The 21,890-nt window shown below is 39.9% G+C and overlaps 2 protein-coding genes across 2 annotated transcripts in view; both read right to left on the bottom strand.

Moving 5' to 3' along the window:
- The window catches only part of kidins220a (kinase D-interacting substrate 220a), a 43,477-nt gene extending 38,588 nt beyond the window's left edge, over positions 1 to 4,889 (bottom strand). Inside the window, 1 exon segment of the mRNA XM_063909203.1 lies at positions 4,745 to 4,889. The gene's annotated coding sequence lies outside the window, so the exon portion shown is untranslated.
- A 1,365-nt stretch (positions 4,890 to 6,254) lies between these two features.
- mboat2a (membrane bound O-acyltransferase domain containing 2a) overlaps positions 6,255 to 21,890 on the bottom strand; it is a 39,237-nt gene continuing 23,601 nt past the window's right edge. Inside the window, exons 4-13 of the mRNA XM_063908855.1 lie at positions 15,681 to 15,776; positions 14,653 to 14,708; positions 13,178 to 13,232; positions 12,107 to 12,293; positions 11,352 to 11,544; positions 10,712 to 10,815; positions 10,556 to 10,620; positions 9,993 to 10,125; positions 9,076 to 9,227; positions 6,255 to 8,844 (exon numbers count right to left, since the gene is read on the bottom strand). Coding sequence (XP_063764925.1) covers positions 8,679 to 8,844; positions 9,076 to 9,227; positions 9,993 to 10,125; positions 10,556 to 10,620; positions 10,712 to 10,815; positions 11,352 to 11,544; positions 12,107 to 12,293; positions 13,178 to 13,232; positions 14,653 to 14,708; positions 15,681 to 15,776 — 1,207 coding nt within the window. The 3' untranslated portion in view covers positions 6,255 to 8,678. The remainder of the gene's footprint in view (positions 8,845 to 9,075; positions 9,228 to 9,992; positions 10,126 to 10,555; positions 10,621 to 10,711; positions 10,816 to 11,351; positions 11,545 to 12,106; positions 12,294 to 13,177; positions 13,233 to 14,652; positions 14,709 to 15,680; positions 15,777 to 21,890) is intronic.

Here is a 21,890-nt window from a genome sequence, read left to right as displayed (position 1 = left end):
GGCACTGCCAGGAGAGGAGCAGAGACGCTACGGCCAGGAAGAGGGAGTGGTGCTCCTTTGATGTGATGCTCGGCAATAAACAAGTACAGTAGAAACCCTGGTCACACGCACAGTCATGCAAATGAAAAACAGAGGCAGCATCTTTCAGCTATAAACATTCACAACAAATAATCAGAAAAGAGGGTCATAATACAGCCCCGGTAAAAATAAAGACACCACTTCAGCATTATCACTTTCTCTTGTTTTATTCTTTATAAGTATGTCTTTGAGTTAAAAGATTTTTTTATTGTTTTCTATAAACTAATGACATTTTTTCTCTGTGTTAAAATGCAACATACACTCGAAGGGCTGCCATACATGTAGAGATAAAGATTTGGAGCGGCCTCTTATTTTTTTCTGGAGCTGTTTATTAAAACATCTTTACAGTCTAAGTGAAAAAGAAAAAGAACATGGTTATTGTGCTGCATAGATCACCAGGGTTGTTCGAAGGCTTGTGTGCTTTTATTTGCATTTTCTTTACATACATTTGTGTATTTATTTTTAACTTTTCAAAAATGAAACAGAAAGTCTCATTTTGCTGCACAAGAATCTGTATCCGCATTGACCGTTGTAAAAGGCATATACTATACACATGTAACAGACCGGGAGAAAATGACTTTTTCACGTTTAGGACGGTGTATGTGTGTCCCGTTTTAACCAGAATGTAAAAGTGTGTTTGTAATGGCTCGTTGGACTGAGCCTGCTCATTAAAAAAGAGCTACCTTGGGTCAACTGAGTTAAGCTCAGTCGGCCTGCTCAGGCTGAAAACATGATCCGTCTACTTAGTTTAATGAAGGCAAGAAAGTCAAATGCCACTGAAGAAAAACAATCGTCTCTCAACTTTGATCCTTTGATGGCGAGGACAATTGGTGCACTGGACTGTGTTCTCCAATTATATCAAGACCAACCTCCCTGCTCCCCTCCTCTAATGCCTTATATTGGACTTTGTGAAATGTAATTACACAAAGAAAAAAGTAGTGCTTTGTTAAGTTCTTGAAAGTAGAATAGGTGCATATCAATTTAATGAAAATGCTACGGGAAATAACATTAAGAGGTAGTTATTGTCTGCATCAGACAAAATCAATGCAGACAGCTGGGTTTGTAAGGATTATCTCTAATTAGGCTCCACCGTTCTGAAGAATCAGTTTAAACCCATGAAGACGAACATGTTCCTCTTGGGATGAGCCGTTTTTTCACCTTTTCACCCTGGAGCTCAACAGAAGCAATCACATGAGAATCCTTTATTTAAGAATATTAAGGATTTTAATGTGGAATAATAATTTTTAAAAAGCCTCTCATTTTCCATTATCAGGATAATGATAAATAAATATCCTCACATAAGTGACAGGAAAAAGCTTTTAGTTTCCGATCATGGTAGATAAGTGAAAAATAAATAAAGTAATGTTATTATCATCAAAGCAAGAACAGACTTACACAATGTGCCTATATTATTATTCCCTTATGATGACTTTATTCAAGATTGTTTGACTAACACAAAATCAGGGGTTGTGTCCAGACTGTGACGCTGCCAATAAAGTGATTCTTAACTAAATAAATAGATTCCAGTAAACATAAAGCGTCTAAGCATAGTTTGGATTATTTGAATTGCAATTATTTTGTTTATATCGTTTCATGCCAACTCACACATGACATGTCCGGGCACTTAAAAGAGCTCCTCTCTGTAAAATATTAAAGCGAGCCTGATTTTACATATCACTTCACATGACTCAAAAACCCACTCAGACATGGCTGTTTTATCCGTAGTAGGGATTCAGCCAATCGATGAACACTCATTAATGATTCATCATGTTGGGCTCTTCCATCACGGTCAGACTCACACCCTGCCACAGCACAGCACAATTAAATCGGCTGCTTTTATTGCTTGCAAGTTGCCTTGGAGATGGGTTTCACATGAAGACCAGCAAACATGCGGCTCAATATTTCAACATAATCTCAGGCAAGCAGCTCAGCCTCAGGTCAATAAACGCTTAAATGTCACATGCCTGTTGAGCTCACAGTACAAAGGCCCAAAACAGTCCTTTTAGTCAAACCCAGAGCAGCCAATCAATGATTAACATCATACTCTTTCTTTTTTTCTAAGATATGAGCTTGTTTTTTCAATCAAGGATCACCTGTAACGGTATTAGAAATGAGATTGTGTCACAAAAAATGGGGGAAAATCCTTTGTTTACAATAGAGGAAAAATGAGCCTGTTGACACACCCTCCTCAGCCCCTTGTCCCTCAGCACAATGGGTGGATGATAACAGAACCAATCAGTAAACATTTCACTTGCTTTCTGTTGAGCAATGGGAGCTCTCACACAAGCTTTAAAAAACACACAGACCCAGTCAAATCCAGCAGAGATAAAAAAAAAAAACAATAAATAAGCTGATAGAAAAAAGGATTAAAGCTGCTAAAAGAGGCACAACGTCTCTATAAATCCACAAAACAAGGGAAAATAAAACCTCTTACCTTGGTGTAGGGTGAAGCTTATATTTATTTGGCTTTGCAACACCAATCTTTATCCCTTGCTGACTCGCACACACTATCAACAGGGCACTGCCTGGCTCACGCTCAGCATCCCCCCTTCACTACAGGCTGAATATTAGATGAGGGGGCTGGCCTACGCCCATCTCTTCCCGACACAATAGACACACGACCATTTCCATTCATTCCATGCACTGGCTCAGCACCAATTTACACAGACAAAAGGGGACAGACAATTAGAACGGCGGCTTGATTTGTGTGATTTCATTCAACAAGTTGTGCAATAAAGTAACACTTGGTTTAAATGAACGGGAACAGCTGTCACTAAAGGATTATCCCTCTTGTCAATTTAGGGTGTTCAAATGACTCAATTGCTAAGAAATCAAAGCCAAGTTGTTAAAATAATCATTTTACATTTGAAAAATAAATAGGACAAAATTATAAACTATAAGCCTAATGTTTTATGCATCCAGAAATGAGATATAGATGTATTGGAGTAAGCTAATAATTGTTTTTATTATAGATCAATCTGATGATTATTGCCTTTATCAAAATCAATCAAAATTCTCTCCAACTGTTTTCTGTCAATCAATTTATGGATTAATTGACAAATGATACACTTAATAGATAAGGGTTAAGTGTTTTTAGCATTAAGTCAGTTAGAAGAATGCACAAAATAAATAATTTTAAATAAGGAACATTTTTAACCAATCAGAGAGAGCATTGGCTTTTCCAGCCCTACCACTAACACATTAAAATAAACCTAGAAATATTTCTCAACAACAACATTCAAGGCAAATAAAATCCCTGATTCAATCTATTCTAGTTTAACTTCACATTTCGCACAATATACAAAAGCGCCCAGAGAAGTTTAAGGTCATATAAAGTTCGCTATTTATGTAAAAACACAGTCCATTTGATATCATCACAAATGTTCATAAAACGCCTGTCAGCTGTCCTAAAGACACACAAACATGCACTATGGAGGCAACACATGATATGATCTCTAAATTTAACCAGTCAGCTTCTCATGGCTTGTCATGTGGGTATGAAACTGCTGAGGAATCAGTTCCCTGCTACATGCCAAGAACTGCTCAAAAAAACACGTTTACTGAGACAATCTTTAAAAACTTAGTCTGAAACTGGTCTTTCTATACAGCAGTTTGGCCAAAAATGAGCTGGGTCTGAAAGGTTTTCCATTTATCAGAGTAAACCTTCTGCTTGAAACTAATCTCTGGTCACAGGAGCTGCTGGAGGGTAACTTAAGGTCTGACAAACAGCCAACCAGGACACCGCTTTAACCTGGTGGGGACAAACATACTGTGGGTGTTAGCTGCATGATTCCTGCCTGCAGCTGCAACTGAAAAGTAAAACCATTTACTTCAGGGATGATGCATCGGCCACTCTGACAGCATGTCTTTGGGTTGTCAAAACAAATAATAACAAATCAAATCTGGATGACACTAAGATATCACTTGTGTGATTTTTTTAAATCAATACTTATGTTGTGGTCTGTAATGGTCAGAGGTGGGAGAAGCACTTGGATCTTGTACTTGGGTAAAAATAGAAGGTTTCAAGGTTTCAAGGTTTCAAGGAAGTACTCAAGTGTAGGAATACCATTTCCAAATAAAAGTCATGCATTCAAAATATACTTAAAGTACCAAAAGTAAAAGTAGTCGTTATGCAGATTGGTCCATCTCACAATAATATATTATACATTTTGATTTAAATGACTGATGCATGAGAGTGTTTTCAAAGCGTGTAGAGGTGCAGCTAGGTAGCTTGTGAATGTTAATCCAAGTGTAACTAAAGTCTTATTTAATTGTTGATTATATAAAGGTACTACATACATGTAATGGAGTAAAAGTACAACGTTTACTTCTGAATTGTAGTAGAGTACAAGTACAAAGTAGCACAACATTGAAAAACTCAAGTAAAGTACAAGTCTCTCAAAATTGTCCTTACAGTAAATATACAGTACTTGAGTAAATATACTTAGTTACTTTCCACCACTGGTAATGTGCATGTTTTGACAAGGATGTTACAAGCAGACTGACTTCCCGTATTTCTCTACTGTCACTAGGAAGCAACAGCAAAACACTAAGCTAGCTAAAAGGCTAACGTTAGCTCGCAGTAGTTAGCTCTCAACAGGTCTGCACACTATTATCACCTTGGAAAGAATACAAAGAGTAAAGCGACAACGTAAATTACACTCACCTAGGTCGGTCTGCTCGGTTATCGTCGGTGTTTTGTTTCCCACCTGGAGAATAACGTGAGAAAGTCCGCTTTTTCACGTCATACTGTGTCTTCTTTGCTTGTGTGTTGAACAGAGCAGCGTTAACCTGCTACAGTACAGTAGCTCCGCCTCCTACTACAGACCCCTGGGATAGTCACATGTGGCGGGGCAGAGGGGGCAGGGCAGGGCAGGGCCCCCCAACCCTAAAATCAGCCAGAATTTTACTGGAATTTTAGGTGAATTAAAAGAAAATATAAATATTCCCAAACTTATAAAATAAGGTAATTCAACTTTCAAACAGAATATTGACCTTTAACAATTATAATGTACGTTTAATTCCTTTTATACTTTTTTCATGACGTTTTTTCAGACCAATTCTACTTTTTTATACATTTCATCTTATTTTTTTTAATCATTATCCTTTTATTGCTGATAGAAAGGGATAACCAATACAAATGTTTTTTTTTCACTTCTTTGTTTTCGCAGTGTTGCTGGAGCAGAATCTACATCATGTGAAGGAATAAAAAGAGGTATTGAATATAATATTGTATTAAGACAAAGAAAATCTCTAAATTTGCAAACAAAGAGAAAAATAAATTAGCCTTGAAAACATTAAATTGGTTCTTTGCAAATCCCATATACTTTATATAAGTATAACCAGCTTTTAAAAAGAAGTGATTGATGTTTTATTTTCATATTTCTTTCTCTGTACCATTATGTTGATTACATATCTGCAATGTTGGTATATTTCAATTTATTTTCAAAGATTAAACCCTAGCACACTTTAATCACATATATCTACAAGGAGAGCATCTAACAGGAATACTTTTAGAGTCAAATTCTGTATTGTACTTTTTTTTTTTGCCTTTAATCGGATAGCAGTGGAGAGTGACAGGAAAGTGGGAGAGAGAGTCGGGGTGGGAGCCGGAAAGGACCACGGGTCAGGAATCGAACCCAGGGTCGCTGGCGTGCGGTGCAGGTGCCCCAGCCAGTTGCTGGCCAGGGCCAAATTCTGTATTGTACTTTTAACCATTTTTGCTGATTAAAACTTCAAAAACCTATAATGAGCAGATGCAATTCCATTAATCATGTTCTAGTAAATGAAATATCCAGCAGTAGGCTATGTAAAATGTGCTCCAGTTCAGCCAAATAGAACATTTGAATACTGCTTTCTACTGATCTAATAACGTTATTTGAAAATAATTAAATTAGGAGTATTTTTTCTGCATCAATGTTTTTGTTACTTTCAGTAAATATAGCTGAAAAGAGCTTTGTACCTTTAGTAACTTTACTCGCAATGGATACCTTTCCTGAAGCAAAGGATCAAAATATTTTTCCTACCACAGATTCTTGTCTACAAGACTCTTCCTGTAATGTTTGTGTGTCTTAAACAACAGGTAAGGGACTCAAAGATGATTGACATTTTCTACAGCTTTGGTCTTGTGAATTTCATCTCTGATATTGAACAAGAGAATATACATATACCTTCAGTTTAAGTGTTTAAAAATAATTTCTCTTTATTTGCCACATAAATCAGAATTTTAATGTACTGTTATACAAATCTTTCAATAAATTTCCTTCTGACACAAAAATAACCGTTATGTTACACAGGCACGCACACACATACTACATGGAAACATTTGCACACACAAACGCACGCCCAGGCACGCATGCTCACATAAAGACAAAACAAAAATGCGCCATTCATGATTTGGCACTTTGGACATATGGAGCCGTTTGCATTGGTCTGCTGGTTTGAGTGGCCATGCAGTGCAATAATCGCTGTTGGTAGAATGACATCCCTTTACCTTAGGTGGGCCACGTTGCCTACGCAGGGCCCAGGCTACAAATATAGTTTACATGAGACCACATCAACATGTAAGGATCACATGAATACTGGTATATATACACACACACACACACACACACACACACACACACACACACACACACACACACACACACACACACACACACACACACACACACACACACACACACACACACACACACACACACACACACACACACACACACACACACACACACACACACACACACACACACACACACACACACACACACACACAGTTATGGCAGGAATATGCAAATGTTAGAAAATCTTTAAAAGTAATGTAAAGCTCACCTCTGCAGCTTGGTTATTATTTTACATAACGCAAATGCACCAAACCAAAATAAATTACTGACGATTAGATGAAAAAAATGTACGACTTCAAAGTGTTCATGATATTGCGGGCTTGAAATACTATATCCTGCTCTAACAGATACATACAAATGTGACTCTTGACTGTCTAAATATCAGTGGGGTGCCTTTCAGGTCGCCTCCTCTACATCACAATTTTCTTGACTTCTTCCATAAAAAAGTTTAATGATACAAAAATGTAACACGGTGTGGCGGTTTTGAATAGCTGAATGTTATGAAGAGTAAACAGGATGATTTGAAAAGGCTTAAGGTGAGCCAAAAATACGTGAGAAACCAGTGTCGCTTTTACCCTACAGTAAATGCACCCTGAAAGATCCCCTATTCTAACATAAGACCACACAATATGAAATAAGACCCTTCACCACAACAGCTGGTCTATGTCTTTGAATTTTTAACAATATTACTATGTGACATACATTAATTACCGTGTCACATTTCCTCACAGACAGGTTCAAATTGCACTCTTACATAGATTGCAGCCGAAAACAAAAGTGCTTTTATGTAGTGACAATTTGATTAAATTGGCTTGTTATAATTATGGCTGCAAAACCATTAGAAATGTACATCCCAGAGCCTTAAATGAATGGGAGTATTGGACTAGATTCAAGCCATATTTGTAGGACAAATAAACTGTGCAAGAGTTCAACGGTCATGTTAGTATACTTTGTGTTTCCCCAATTATACAACTACATTCTTTAGGACTGACATTAATCGAATAGTTTTGGATACTTTTTTTTTTATAGAGGCAAGACATGTGAACACAAAGTAAAACTGTTGTGTGAAAAAATAAAGAAAATCACAGAAACAACGTCAGAAATCCTTCAAGAAGAAATGGAAGTCACATCAGAGTTGATTTACTCCCTTTGAAACACACGTTTATCTGATGAGTCATACTTGTCAAAAAAGCAGCAGATATGAAAAAAGTAGAAACAAACAGAAACCCATTTAACTCTTGAGTGTCTCTTTTAGACTTTCCACTGCGGGAGGCGGACGAGATCTTTATTCCACTCTGGGACTATTTCACTCAATTTATCCCAGAAAAAAGCATTGAGAATGGAATTGAATAGTGTTGCCACAAACATCTAAATACAAAACACGTACAATGTGAATTCTTCTCCAATAAAGGTTCTTAAAAAGACATAGAATGATGTTTTGAGGATCCTAAGGCCTGTTTGAAGTTGGCAGCTGATGATAAAGGTTATGTTTCTTTAACATGAACACATTTTCCGTTTCCACCTAACAGAGGCTTGTATCCAGATATTGACAAAAACCCTCCACATACTGCACATCTAATCTGTTTGTATAACCTGACACCACAATGCTGAAGCTGCATTTAGGTTCATGCAGCGTGCCATCCGTCTGTTATTTCACCAGCAGAGTACATAGAGGGTTTAAGGCAGCTTTGAAGTCTTCATTTCCACTAATGTAATGTAAAGTTACCGCTATCTTTCATTAGTTTTTACCGTGGACATTGTTATCCTGGTTATCCATGTCAGAAACTGTGATTGCTGTCATCCTTGCTACTGGAAGTTTTGACAGAACATTGACTTGTGTTTTCTGTCCGTTAGGATTCTCAGAGCGTCCGTTATTTGGTTTTGTCGGGTACACAGACTCGCCACACTCCAGATCTCAGTGGTTTCTAGTTCCTCTCAGTGTTTCTGCTGCTGAAGAGGGACTGTCGGTCCTCAGCCTCATGTGGCCTTGTCTTTCTGGTTGCAGTTGTTGTCTGTGCTGTTGTGGTCCATCTGGTTGTCCTGTAGGCCGTCCTGTTGCTCTTTGGCCTGTCGGCGTCTTGATCTGACAGGTAGGGCCAGTACCACCAGCAGGCAGAGGAGATGTAAGCAGTAGTACCAGGACCTGCAAAGACAACCAATGCAAGACTTTTTTGAAGGAGTAAAAAATATTACCCTTAATAACTATCTTTACAACACAGCTCTGTGGCAAAGTAACCGTATTGTGGAAAGAAATCTACCTTAATCCTTATAGTTATGCCTCTCCTTGTAGCCACTAGCTGATTAAACAGCACTCCTTACACGAATGACACTGATCATCATGTGCCTGTTATTTCATGTCAACAAATACACAAACCTGTAGAATTTTAGTGAGCGTCCCACAGCAAGTAGGACAAATGGTGCCACTGTGTAACTAATGGCAACCTGAGTCCATGCCCACGTGATGACATCATATATGCGCTTGTATGAGTCGGAGACCAGGAAGTGTGGTCTGATGTTGTGCCTTACCTAGGAATAAACATAAAGAAATCATGTGAGTTCCCAACATTATTTTCATGTGACTGAATGTGCATTCTTCTTATTTGACTGTACAAGACAAGACTTTAAATGAACCAATTGACCTAATTCCTGAAATATTTCATGACAGCAGGCATAGCTGCCTAGTTCTGCTTATAATCTGCTTAACGTTTTCTCTTTTCTTCTTCTCTTTCTCGTTGTCCTTTTCCATCTCTTCAGAGGAATCTATCTCTGGACATGTCTGTGTGGGCAGTGGGCAGTAGTTTTATAGAGAAACTGGGTCAGTCCTGCTTTAAATAAAAGAAGAATAAACTCACCTGCACAACACATTTTCTGTGTGAGGGTTTCAGTTAATCAACCCCTCCCAAGTAGATTATCCCCCTGTAGCATCACTCCAATGTCTAAACATAAATACCCTCGTCTCCTTCTTTCACAAGACTAAAGTGAAGAGGTTTGGCTTAGCACAGATTAGTGGTAGAGGCCTCACGCTGAAACACAAGGCATAAGTGGAATACCAGGATACTTTGTTATTATCCCCTTACACACCATAAAAGGATGGTGTTGTTTGTTTGTGGTAAAGCTAAGTAGCATTGGTAAATCTAAAGAGCTCTTAGACAAAATGTCTATAATGACTGTAGAGTTCACCCTCAAAGTGGGTGATTCATGAGCTACAAGAGAAAAATGATCCATATTGCTGAATCTGGCTGGGGAGAACTCCAACAATGGCATGTATGGACAGGAACTGTGGGTACTTACTGCACGTGCTGCCATGGTCATGGCAATGCCAGTGAGGAAGGTCAGGTAGTAGCCGGGGTAAACCCCGTGCCACATGGCTGACAGCAAGAAGGTGGCCGCCATGGGGTTGATGTGACAGCGCTCATAGCACACCCTGGAAACCGACAAGAAACACATTAAGGGTTTAGTAAAAAGAATACAAGTAGAAATAAATGAAAGCAACCAGCCATCATTAGGAATAAAACAGAAATGAAATGTTTTCTTCAAATATAGATTGCATTATGGAAATGCAATATGAGTGTTTTTGTTATGAGGATATAAATATTTACTCACAATTGGTTATCTTTTTTATTGTTTCATTTAATGGGTTAATTATTTTATTATTATTATTGTGTTTATCTTGAATGTACTAATTCATGTATTATGTATATGTTTGAATAATTTATGTGTTAGTGTTTTAGTGTAGTATGCTTATAAATCAAAATGCTTTTCTTCAGATATGCATCCTACATAACCTTCTACAGCCAGGACTTGCTCTCACACAAACTAAGCAGGGTACAATTTAACAACATTAATGGTTTTACCTTTTGAGCCAAAGAGCTGTCTGGATATTCCAGTTGTCTAGGAACATCTTGAAACTGGTGGCAAACTGAAAATAAACCATAAAATAGAATTTAGACTTAAGTTGAAAAAAATGAGCATATTTGCATTTTTTTTTCCCCTCATAAAAAGAGCCTAACCTCAATGTCCAGAATTCTGAGATTTGATACAAGGTCCCAGCGGGCGGAGCCATCTTTGTTGTATCCATTGAAACCAAATCCTGCAGCGTTATTGATAGCATCAGCTGCAAGAGAAAGGCACACATGTTACTACAACAGGAAAGGATGTCAACAGCTCCATATCCTTAGAAAGCATTAGTTTGTGAAGCGATGACAGCGACAGATAGAGATCTGGCATCAAATGTTTTTGTCCTTGCAATTTTCAACTAAACACTAGATGGCACTGTTGCATCAAGAGATGCCATTAAATAAGAGTCGGGGACATTTTTATGCTGCATCTCACATACTGTACAGACTACTTTAAAAATAACCAAAACCACTCTGAGCCAAGAGCAGTTCAGAGGGTTCATAAAACCTCAATGAGCAAAACCAAAAGATAACGCTGTATAAAATTGGCACCAGTCAAGCTATTAAAGGGAATGGAACATAGTGTGTAGTCAAAGTTCATTATTCAAGGACACACAAAGGCCATCCAGGTACTTTAAAGTAAATAGGGAAACTCAAGGTCACTCTTCCAGTGTCCTTCACCAACAACCAGAACAAAAGCATATACTTTGTAAGTAACAAAGAATTGGTGGTAGGAATAGTGCACTCCACTCACCAAGTGTCCAGACAAAGTAGTACTTTGGCCTGAGAGCCAGCATGGCTAGGTAAAGATAGATGATCTGTAGATAGAAGGGTGTGGAGCTGACAAAGTCATCGTCTATGGAGTGTTCCACAGGGAGCAGCTTGCACAGAGACAGATAGATGCCCAGCGAGATGGCACATGTGCACAGCTTGGAGATGACGTCATTCTGGTCAGAGGTGACAGAGAAGAGCAGCCCAGTTAAACAAAAACATTACGTCATATTGTATTTAGAGAGCAACAATAAACACATTAGAAGAAGTGATACAAAAGTTAGTTACCTTGAGGTCAACTAAAGTCCTTGATAACTCATGTTTTATTCAAGAACGTTTGTGTTCCTCTCTGTTTCTTTCTAATTTACGATGAATAATTAAATTATGAATGCAGTACGCGATACGAAAACAGAAATTGCCTTGAGGTTCAGACATCTCGTTTCAATAAGGTCTCTGTTTCTCTAATGGGAACCTGTGCCTTATAACTACCCTGCACACCTTGAAACAACTACAGTACTGTTTAAAAAAAACCATAATCCATTAAAATGAGAATAGCATAGTGTAAAATCCTAATTTGAAACATCATAACTGCTATTTCAATTATTCTCTTTGAGGGTTTATGCATTTGACAATGATTTCATCTACCACAACACAACATGCAGGTGTGCTGTACTGTAACAAGTGAAGACTTTACATGACGTTTTCACCTCCATTCAAGCGGTTGAACCTGTGTTGTACCTTGGGAGAGGGTTCGCTCTGCTTGTACTTTCCATTCTCCTTGCCGTTGGCATTCTCCTGGTGGCGTGGCTGGTAGCACGTCCCTTCGATGAAGGCCATATAGTCGTTGTAAGAGCAGGAGGGCCCTGCCAGGATGCCCATGAAGTTACAGTTGTAGCTTAAGTACTCCAACAAGCTAGGCATCCGTCTGAAAGGCCACAGGGAAGAGATGAGAGTGGATTATAGAAGGAAAAAAAAGATGGCTTCCTTTCCACTAAGAAACCAGTATGATATATTCTATTGAATTGTCCAGGAGGAAAGGGAGGGCCTGAGTACTTTGACTGACTTTGAACCTTTTTGTGGTCGCTTACACTTTCTCCCTAAATTGAATCTGCTTGGTGAGGTAGTGATCTAACTGCATAAACAGGAGCTCTTGTATCGACTGCTAATTTTTCACCTTCCCAGTAGCAAAAGGGTAGCGGCTGACTCATAGCATGCCAGCGATGGTTTATGAAACAAAGGTTTAGTGCCTCTTATCTGGGACCTTATTGGTACACTGGCTCAAGCTATGAACTACGCATTTAGTGGGTTTCATTGTGTATATCAAAACTGTGCTGAACCACTTTTTCAATGAATGTTGCAAGAAACTGTCCCCACTATCTCCTCTGTTTCTTATCTGATAGCCCACAGTAGCAACTCATCTCCCCACTCAAATCCGTCTTATACATTCTTTCTGCACCTCAGCTGTAGTGCCATCTCTAATAGTATCTGTGAGGGAAAGGGATCTGCCGTTGTAATGTAGGACAGATGGAGCGAAGGGCATTCCTACAATACAGTTCAGATGAGCGCAGTTAATGTTTGGTTTCCTAGATACCAGTGCCCTAACAACTGCTTGACAACACCAGAGAGAGCCTGCATGAGAGGCAATGTGGTGATATCATATGCACAAAGCAATGACGCCTTTATTTTAAAGAGCATCATTTCTTTCAGACTGAGTTCATTAATAGATTTAAAACCATGTCAACTTTTTAGTTCGGCTTGATTTAATGAACCCATTATCTGAGGCAGTAAAAACATACCTGAGTCACATACCTGATAGCTAGGTATTTCTGACTGGGAGTCAGCTGCCCCTCTGGCTTGGTCAAACCTACACACAGACACAAAGGAAGACATGTCACATGAAAAAAAATCAAACCAGCAGAACATGCTCTAAAATTCAGCTTTATTCAAAAGTAACATGCAATAATAATAATAATATGCAATTCATAATAAGGACAAAGCGCTGACTCTCAAACCCACCCAGTGCCAGAACTACCTCGCATTGCAACACAGGCTCAAAGGCGAGGAAGGGCACATGACCCTGTACTGTAAACAGGGCCATTTACAAAGAGAGGAAAATAAAGTATGAAGCATCTGGTTGTACTTTTGTGTTGCTTCCATACTGACAAATACTCTGAGAGGACGAAAGCCATCTGAAAGCAATTACTGTTGTAACTGAGATGTTTCGTCAGGGTCTGCTCTATATTACATGGGCAAACATTTTGGGGAATATTGGAGGCCACTCTTATCCCAATCAAATTATAAATTGTGAAGCCGCTTTACTTTTTGCCTTTAATAACTGCTGGAATATGAGCAAGTATTGTATTGTGGCAAATAGGTATATAGCAAAATACCGTGCAGTATATGTGAATGTGTGTTTAATCAGCAGGCAGGTATCAGGATGCGACAGTTCTCTTTGGATAGGGATTACATTCTTAGTTTCTCATTGACTGACAGTTGTGAGTAGAAGCGGTGACCTGAACAGAATTCAAAACACTCCTCTACTGCACGCTGCCTACACATGCGTGCACCCACCGACACACATCAATACATGGCATGCTATAAGACTGCTGATTGTGATGAGGCTAGAATAGCCTGAGGGGACTTAAGTATCCAAATGGGAACTAAAAGGCTTTGAGTGACTCTCATCTTTAAGCCTCTCTGATCACATATAACATGTTTGTTTTAACCACAATGTCAATCTCTACGTTTTATGTATTGCTCGTTAGCCCATTTTTGCCGATAAATGGTTCCAACATTGCTTTTTCAACATTATTCAGTCAGTAGATCAAATCGTGTTCAGAGACAATAACCTGTTACAGAGAGAGGGAGGGGATATTTGGTCATTGCTCTATTGCATAAGTGTGTTTATTTGGTCCTGTTCACTAGTCCATTGTCAGAACTGGAACATGGCCATGTGATCTTTTTGGAAACTCCAAAGAGAATTAGACCATTTTCACTTCCGTCACATGTTCTTCAAAGAGGATGCACAAACACACACACACACACACACACACACACACACACACACACACACACACACACACACACACACACACACACACACACACACACACACACACACACACACACACACACACACACACACACACACACACACACACACACACACACACACACACACACACACACACACACACACACACACACACACACACACACACACACACACACACACCCTGAAAAAAACAGCACATGCTTTAGAGACATATTGATGTTTGTCTTACCATCATGTATTTCAAACGCCAAGCTGGTAATCTTCTGTGTTATAACCATCATGGGCCTGATAATGATCATACAACAGAAATAGCCATGTAACCGTTAAGACTTTCAAAACCACTTAACATGATCACATTTTCTAATGAAAGTATTTCTCACATGCTTAACCCAACAAAAATGTTTTGTTTTTTTGTTGTTCCATGATATGGTTGTGGTAGCAACATGAAACTTGTGGCTTTAGATACCAGTTCATTCAAAGTGGGAAGTTGTCTCGAGTATAATTGCAGACTTCCTTTTATTCCTCCTATTCCTCTTCTCTATTCCTACGGTCTTATCAGTCCTTTGACACTGAGCTGTCTTTCTCTTGACTTATTCAAGCCTTAAATTCTTTCGCTCTAACCTGCTATAAGATATGTACAATCTTTCTGTCCATCAGCAAGTACAGATTCTTGACTATTTGCTTACATGAAAACTATTTGTTGGCAAGATCAAATTTAGCCAAAACAAGCCAACAGGCGTTCTATTGTCTGGTCTTTTGATTAGATAAGAGGAATGTATTTACTATCTGGTCTCGTGTGTTGACTTTAAGGTTGATGCTGACGTCAAGCAAAATGTGAATTAGACTTTTCAATAGGAAAGCAAAAGGAATGGCAGTCTAGGTATTTAAAAGACTGAAATCTCTGCCCTCGCAGTATGGGTTTGCATTAGGTTGCTAAGCAACTAGCATCCCCCACCGTGGCATGCTGGGAGTGCAGGCTGTCTGCTTGAATTGTCAGACAGTCTGGAGGAGTGGGAACCAACCACAAGAGTCGCTATCGACGTCCTCCTGCGGACACAGCAGTGTGACACGCTCTTGTTTCTGTTTGGCTCAGTCTGGTTGAGTCATATCCCATTATTTCCCCTTACTCCGTCAGTTGACTTCTGTTTTTTTTTAAGCTTGGTATATCATATAGCATTCAACATCAATAAAACTGGAGGTTTTGAATTAAAATCAAGAAACAATTTAAAAAATGAATATGGTCTTATTGAAGCTTACCCTGTAAAATCTGCAGAGTACATGCCATAGTCAAACACGTAGACTCGCGTGATCTGACATACTATCAGATAACTAAGCGTCACAATGAAGCAGTACCTGCACAGGAAAAGAAAGGGAGAGGGATTAGAGGAAAAAATGATAACACAAGTGTGAAGGTAATTGTTTTTTGCAAAAATACAGAAATGTTTATTGAAAAGCCAAAAACATCTGAATGCATAAGTTCTAACATTCTTAACAATAGTATCTACATAGCAATATAGAGCTATTCAGAAAGGGCGTCTTAATGCACACATCAGGAAGGTTTAACCTCAGAGTTCTTAGTCCATCCCTTTGTTCTCATATCTGCCGCAGAACAAGGACTTTTTTTATCCAGAACAGTACAAAAGACAGTGGCCTCGGAAGCAGGGCAGAGCTATGGAAAGGATAGGAAGGGGGGGGTCAAAAAATGGACAAAAGAGCAGAGGAGGCTCTCATAATGTGTCAGGGTCAGTGGTTGAAGACAGAGGACAACACAAGCTTTCAGGAGAAGACCAAAGACATAGCAGCACTATAGCCTGCTGTACAAAGCTGTTGCAGAGTCAGCCCAAGTCAAAGCTAGCAAGCTAGCATTCCTCTGCTAACAAAGGAGGTTTGAGCAGCATCTATTGAGGAATACAACCCACTAGCTAGAGAACAACTGCATTGCTGATAAGACGCCTCCTGGTTCTGAAAGCCTACTGTTTCTGCAGCAGTCCGAGGAGCAGCCGAGACATCTTCTGATTCTATTGCCAAGGATTTTTTATAACAAAATAAATTAAACAACTCACACTTCAGCAATATGAAACATTTATAGAAAAAATGATTACACATTATTATTTATAACAGAACCAAAGTCAGGGAAGGCAATGTCAAGGGGGGGAGATCATTACAACAAAGAAAAAGAAAGACCACCTGAACTAGAAACATGCCTTTACAGTAAGATACCCTGTCCTGTTACACTCGCTTACAATAGGGTCGCCATTTTTCGTGAAGCAAGGGACAATATCCAGCTACAGACCACTCCAGCAAAGTTTACGTTTGCCTCAAATGCAGCTGAAATGTTCCTTTGGCAGATATTTCACTAATGTTAACACAAAGACACAATATGCTCAACACCAGAGTGTGGTGTAATATGACGTAAATGGGACATTTTTAGCAGAGCAACAGAGCTTAAAGGCTTTTTTTCTTAGCAGTCCTTAGCAAAAACGCTATTTCACAAACATCAGCTTTCTTTACTGGTCGAACACAGCTGCAGTTATGAGAGAATACAGGCTACATGTGCTGCTGCAGCTATATTTGCAGCAGGCCCAACAGGGATCCTGTCTTTATCCTCCTCTGATTTGTGTTCGTTTAATTCACAGCTCGGAGGGGGGTGTTTCATTTTCACTCGAGGCATCAGACGGGGCTGAGACTAAAGTAGGCTGGCCTCCCACTGTGGGACAGCGGTCGGCATGTCAACGGGCTGAGCCGCAGGTAAGGAGGATACATACTGTACATTGAGCACTGAAAATGGAAAACCAGCTATAAATAAATTTCTGAGGACACCAACAACTCTCTTTAAGGCGGTGTACTGTACATTGAATAAATGCCTCGAGGCATACTTCATGCTTACTCAAATTCATACATAGATCCAGACTCTGTTTCATCTGGTGTCTGTGAGTCACTCATTCGTACACATCAGGTTCACAGTTTTGCTTTCACACCTTCAATTAATATGAATTCTCATTGCATGGCGTGCTTATGTTGCAGATAGAATACAATTTCTCTTTTTTTATCCTCAACTCAGGCGCACCAGAGGTTTAATTGGCATTAACCTAAGCTGGTGATGTCTAAAGGGTGGTTTCGTGAGTAGCAGCTGATGTTCTGGACTGCCAAGTGTTTAGGGCTGTGATACAGCTAAACATTCAGAGGGAAAAGTCCCAGCTGTCCACATTTCATGTCCCTCTTCCAGTCAAAATCAGTCTTAGGTAATAAACAGACATATGAAGATACTATAGCAGGGTTTGCCCTAACTGTATCATGTTGCTTGAACAAGAGGTTGATTCACATTATGGGGGGGAAGTAATATTTGCTTACAATTTTCTTTAATATTAAATAAAGAGAGCACTAGCATTACTGTACAAGTCTACGGTTTCACAGTCAATCCGAAGGCAGTGCTGAGTTTAGGAGGGAATTGTCTTGAAGGTTCCCTTTCTGCTCACTAAATCTAACAGACAAACTGTCAAAGAGAGTGACGTCGGATTCACAGCTGAGTGCAGCACACCACAATGATTAACTATGTTCATTTGTTTCAGGAAGAAATTCTTTTTAATTGTATTTTTGACACATGTCAACATGTCACAGGAGTTACAGAAACAGGTTTACAGGTTGGCTGAGGGTACTCTGTCGCTGCACCGCTGCGCAATGGGTTAAAGGTCCCCTATTATGCTTTTCCGGTTATAACTCATCATTTTGTGTGTTATGTAGCTTTTTCTGCATGTAAACGGTCTGCAAAGTCACAAACCCTCAAAGTACACCCTGTGGCGAGTAAAACTCTAAAGCAGAAAAGATGTGTCGATGCAACCCTCCAACGCCTCGTTGATTTTTTCTTTTCCCGTGTTTTTCTTCCGGGGGCTATTGACGTCACTAAATCTGGAGACCAATAGTTAAGTTGGCACGTCCATAGCTATAGACCAATAGATACACCCTCCAACCGACCATTTACTGTTGGAAGGCTGAAATGTCAAGAAAGTACTGTGCCCTGAAATGTGAGGGAAAATGTCATCTGTTTGCCTTACCGAAGTCAGAACCACGAAAAAGTCAGTGGATGAAATGTAGATTTAACACTGTTCCTTCAACGGTTCGATGTATTGTACTGTGTGCCTGGCACTTCACGGACGACAGCTTCAAAAACCTTGCACAGGTTGATGCCGATATGCAAAGTGGGCAGTACTGAAGGACGAGGCTGTTCCTACTTTGTTTCAGTTCTAACATTACATCTGAGATATACAAAATATCTGCCTGCTCCACTCTACTTTGGGACGTCAGATCAGGTCCATCAAGTTGGTCTGTGTCATTTTCAGGATCAGACTCCGGTTCAAACATAGATGGGAACGGGAAGGCTGGGAAAGCACTCTGTTAGACAGGGGCGGAGTCTCTCTAGTGGTTGACCAATCAGAACAGAGTGGGCGAGCTGACCAATCAGAGCACACTGGGCTCATAGGGAGGGGGGGGGCAGGAGCTCGGACAAGACGTTAGGACAGAGAGTGAATGGATACTATACAGCAGGGGTCTCCAACCTTTTCCCCTCTGAGAGCTACCTCTAAAGAAAAAAAATTACGGAGATCTACTTGTGTTTTATATCATGTGTAACATTTATTCACACGTATCTAAATCCCTGAATAAGGTTTCATTTGGCACAAGTATATACGGAACATACATCCAACACTCACTATTTGTGTAAGAACATTAATACTCAAATTAAACTCAAAGTATGCACGTCAAAACATTTCTTTCTCTTTTCAACAACATATTTTTTTGCATGAACATTTTCAAAATATTGGCAGCCAATACTCACACTCAAAATACAGAAATGTAACTAAATATGTATCAGTATGCATGTCTATGCATTTCTTTCTTTTCAGCTATCACTGATAAACTCACATTTTTTGCATAACATTTACAAAACACTGACACTTTGTCAAAAAATAACTCACACCTTTGAAATCACATAGGCTACTATTGATGTTGAACAATTAGAACTTCTTAACTTTGTCCACATCACACTTTCAGTAATTTATTCACTAGCCTACATATTCAGTCAAGCACCTTTAGTAAGTGAGATACCTGGCACTGCATGGTGCCAACAAGAGAGCTGTATGCTGGAATATACCCACTTAGGTTCACTCTTATGGAGTCTTTCAAATGTTCATCTGTCAGTCTTCTTCTGAACTTAGATTTGATGACATTCATGTCAGAAAAAGAAGATTCACAGAGGTATGTAGACCCAAACAAAGCAGCTGTCTTCAGAGCTGCTTGACACAGATTCTTATAGTTTTCTGGCTCAACCAAGCTCCAGAAATGTTCAGCATGCTGTTGAGATTTCAGCTGTATGTCGTTTTGGAGGTTTAAAAGTTCCATTTCCATTTCCACAGGATCGATACAGAAAAGGTCTGCCATCTGCCCGGAAATCTGACTAATGTCCACATTCATGAATGGGTTGGCAATTAATGTCGCACAGGGCTCAAGTCTCTCAAAGTCTCTGAACCTGTCTGCAAACTCCTGGCCAGGCTTGATCAAGAGGTCACAGTACTTCTCTGTGTTCAAAGCATCAGCTACCCCTGCATGGGTTTCCAAAACCTTTGTGACAGAGGGGAAATGCTGGAATCTTTTGGCCTTCAACTGCTGGATGAAAAAGGCCAGTTAACAGCACTGATCATGTTGCAGACGTCTTTCTCTTTACCTTGCAACTGTACGTTCAAGTTATTCATTTTCTCAGTTACATCTGTCAAAAAGGCAAGATCAAGGACCCACGCTGCATCAGATAACAAGGTGGTGTCCTCCCCCCTCTCTTCCAAGAAAATCTTGATTTCACCCAGCAAGGAAAAGAAACGTTGCAGTACTTTACCCTTACTGAGCCATCACAGTGCATTCCTCCAGGAATTGCTTGACGGTCCTGTGTTGCTTAGCCTTTGCTCTGATGGAGTTGATAATCTTGACAACCGGCTCCATGACATGTTCAAATCCCATGACCTTCGCGCATAAAGCCTGTTGGTGAATTATGCAATGGTAGGCCAGAAATGGCGGAAACTCCGGGTCTGCTTTGCATCGGGCAATAAATCCAGAGTGACGACCTGTCATCACTGGTGCGCCGTCAGTGGTTATTGACACCAGCTTTTCAATAGGGATCTTCTGTTCCGTGAAGTAGTTCTTCACAGCATTGTAAATATCGACTCCCCTTGTTGTAGTTTTCAATGAAAGTAAAGTCAAAAACTCTTCATGCGCAGTGAAATCATCAAAAACCATGCGGATGAAAACAGCCAGCTGGGCAGTATCGCTCGCGTTAACAGATTCATCCAGCTGAATAGAAAACCATTTACACCTGTTAATGTCAGTTTCCAACTGTCTTCCCGCATCCACAGCCAGTGCAGACACGCTCCTTGCCATTGTATTTGCACCAAGTTGTACATCAACAAAAGCAGACAATATTTCTGTCTTACATTTATGGTCCTTGAATAACGTTTCAGCCACCGCGGTCATGGCCTCCTTTACAACACTGCCATCAGTGAAGGCCATTTTGCGTTTTGTCAGTATGTGCGCCACTTTAAACGAAGCCTCCGTACAAGCAGTAGCCTTCTGTGCTGGTCTGGTAAAAACAGACTGCTGTCGTTGTAGCGTAGTGTTTTCAGGTCCTTTATCTTTTCTTTTCGTAGATTGCTACCAGCGGGAAAGTTCCGTGAGAAGGTGCTGTGGACTGTGGTGAAATGGCGCTCCACATTGCATTTTTTACCGACCGCCACACTTACTCCACAGATCAAACAAACACACTTGTCCTTTACACTTGTGAAACAAAAGTCTATTTCCCAATTCTCGTGAAAAAAGTATGTTTTCTGCCTCTTGTTGCATTCAGCGGCCATGGTCAAGCTAATGCCGCGTTCGGTGTTTGCCGCGTGTACATCGGAGGTTGGAGGTCGGAACTGGGAGTGACGTCACATTCGAGGTCGGAAACTCGGAAAAGATGGACGCGCCTTGTTTACAGATTTAGCAATTACCTCGGGTTAGCCATTGTTAGCAATACCGGTTGATAACAGCGCTCTGTGTCATATTTTGTGAAAACAAATATCGTAGCAACATATCTTCAGATAGAAGATGAGCGGTACTTTATGTACAGGTGACAAATGAAATTGGCATATTATGAAAATGTGTGTTTAAATCTTATATATACAGTCTATGGTTTAAATGTAAACTATTTGGCGAGCTACTTTGAAGGGGGCGGCGAGCGACTGGTAGCTCGCGAGCGACGTGTTGGAGACAGCTGCTATACAGAGATGCTGTATGAGAAAACCAACACCTCAACAATGGAATTATGATCAGTAAAAACGGCCACAATATGGGACCTTTAACATATCCCAAACATTCAGATTGGCTGCATTTTTCATAGAAATTGGCAGCATTGCAGCTCTCAGCAGGTTGCACTTTGCTGCTTCCCCTGTG

This window comes from Eleginops maclovinus, chromosome 19 (genome assembly GCF_036324505.1).
Source record: "Eleginops maclovinus isolate JMC-PN-2008 ecotype Puerto Natales chromosome 19, JC_Emac_rtc_rv5, whole genome shotgun sequence".
Classification (NCBI taxonomy): Eukaryota; Metazoa; Chordata; class Actinopteri; order Perciformes; family Eleginopidae; genus Eleginops; species Eleginops maclovinus.
Note: the sequence above shows the minus strand (reverse complement) of the source record. Positions and strands in the feature narration are given on the sequence as shown.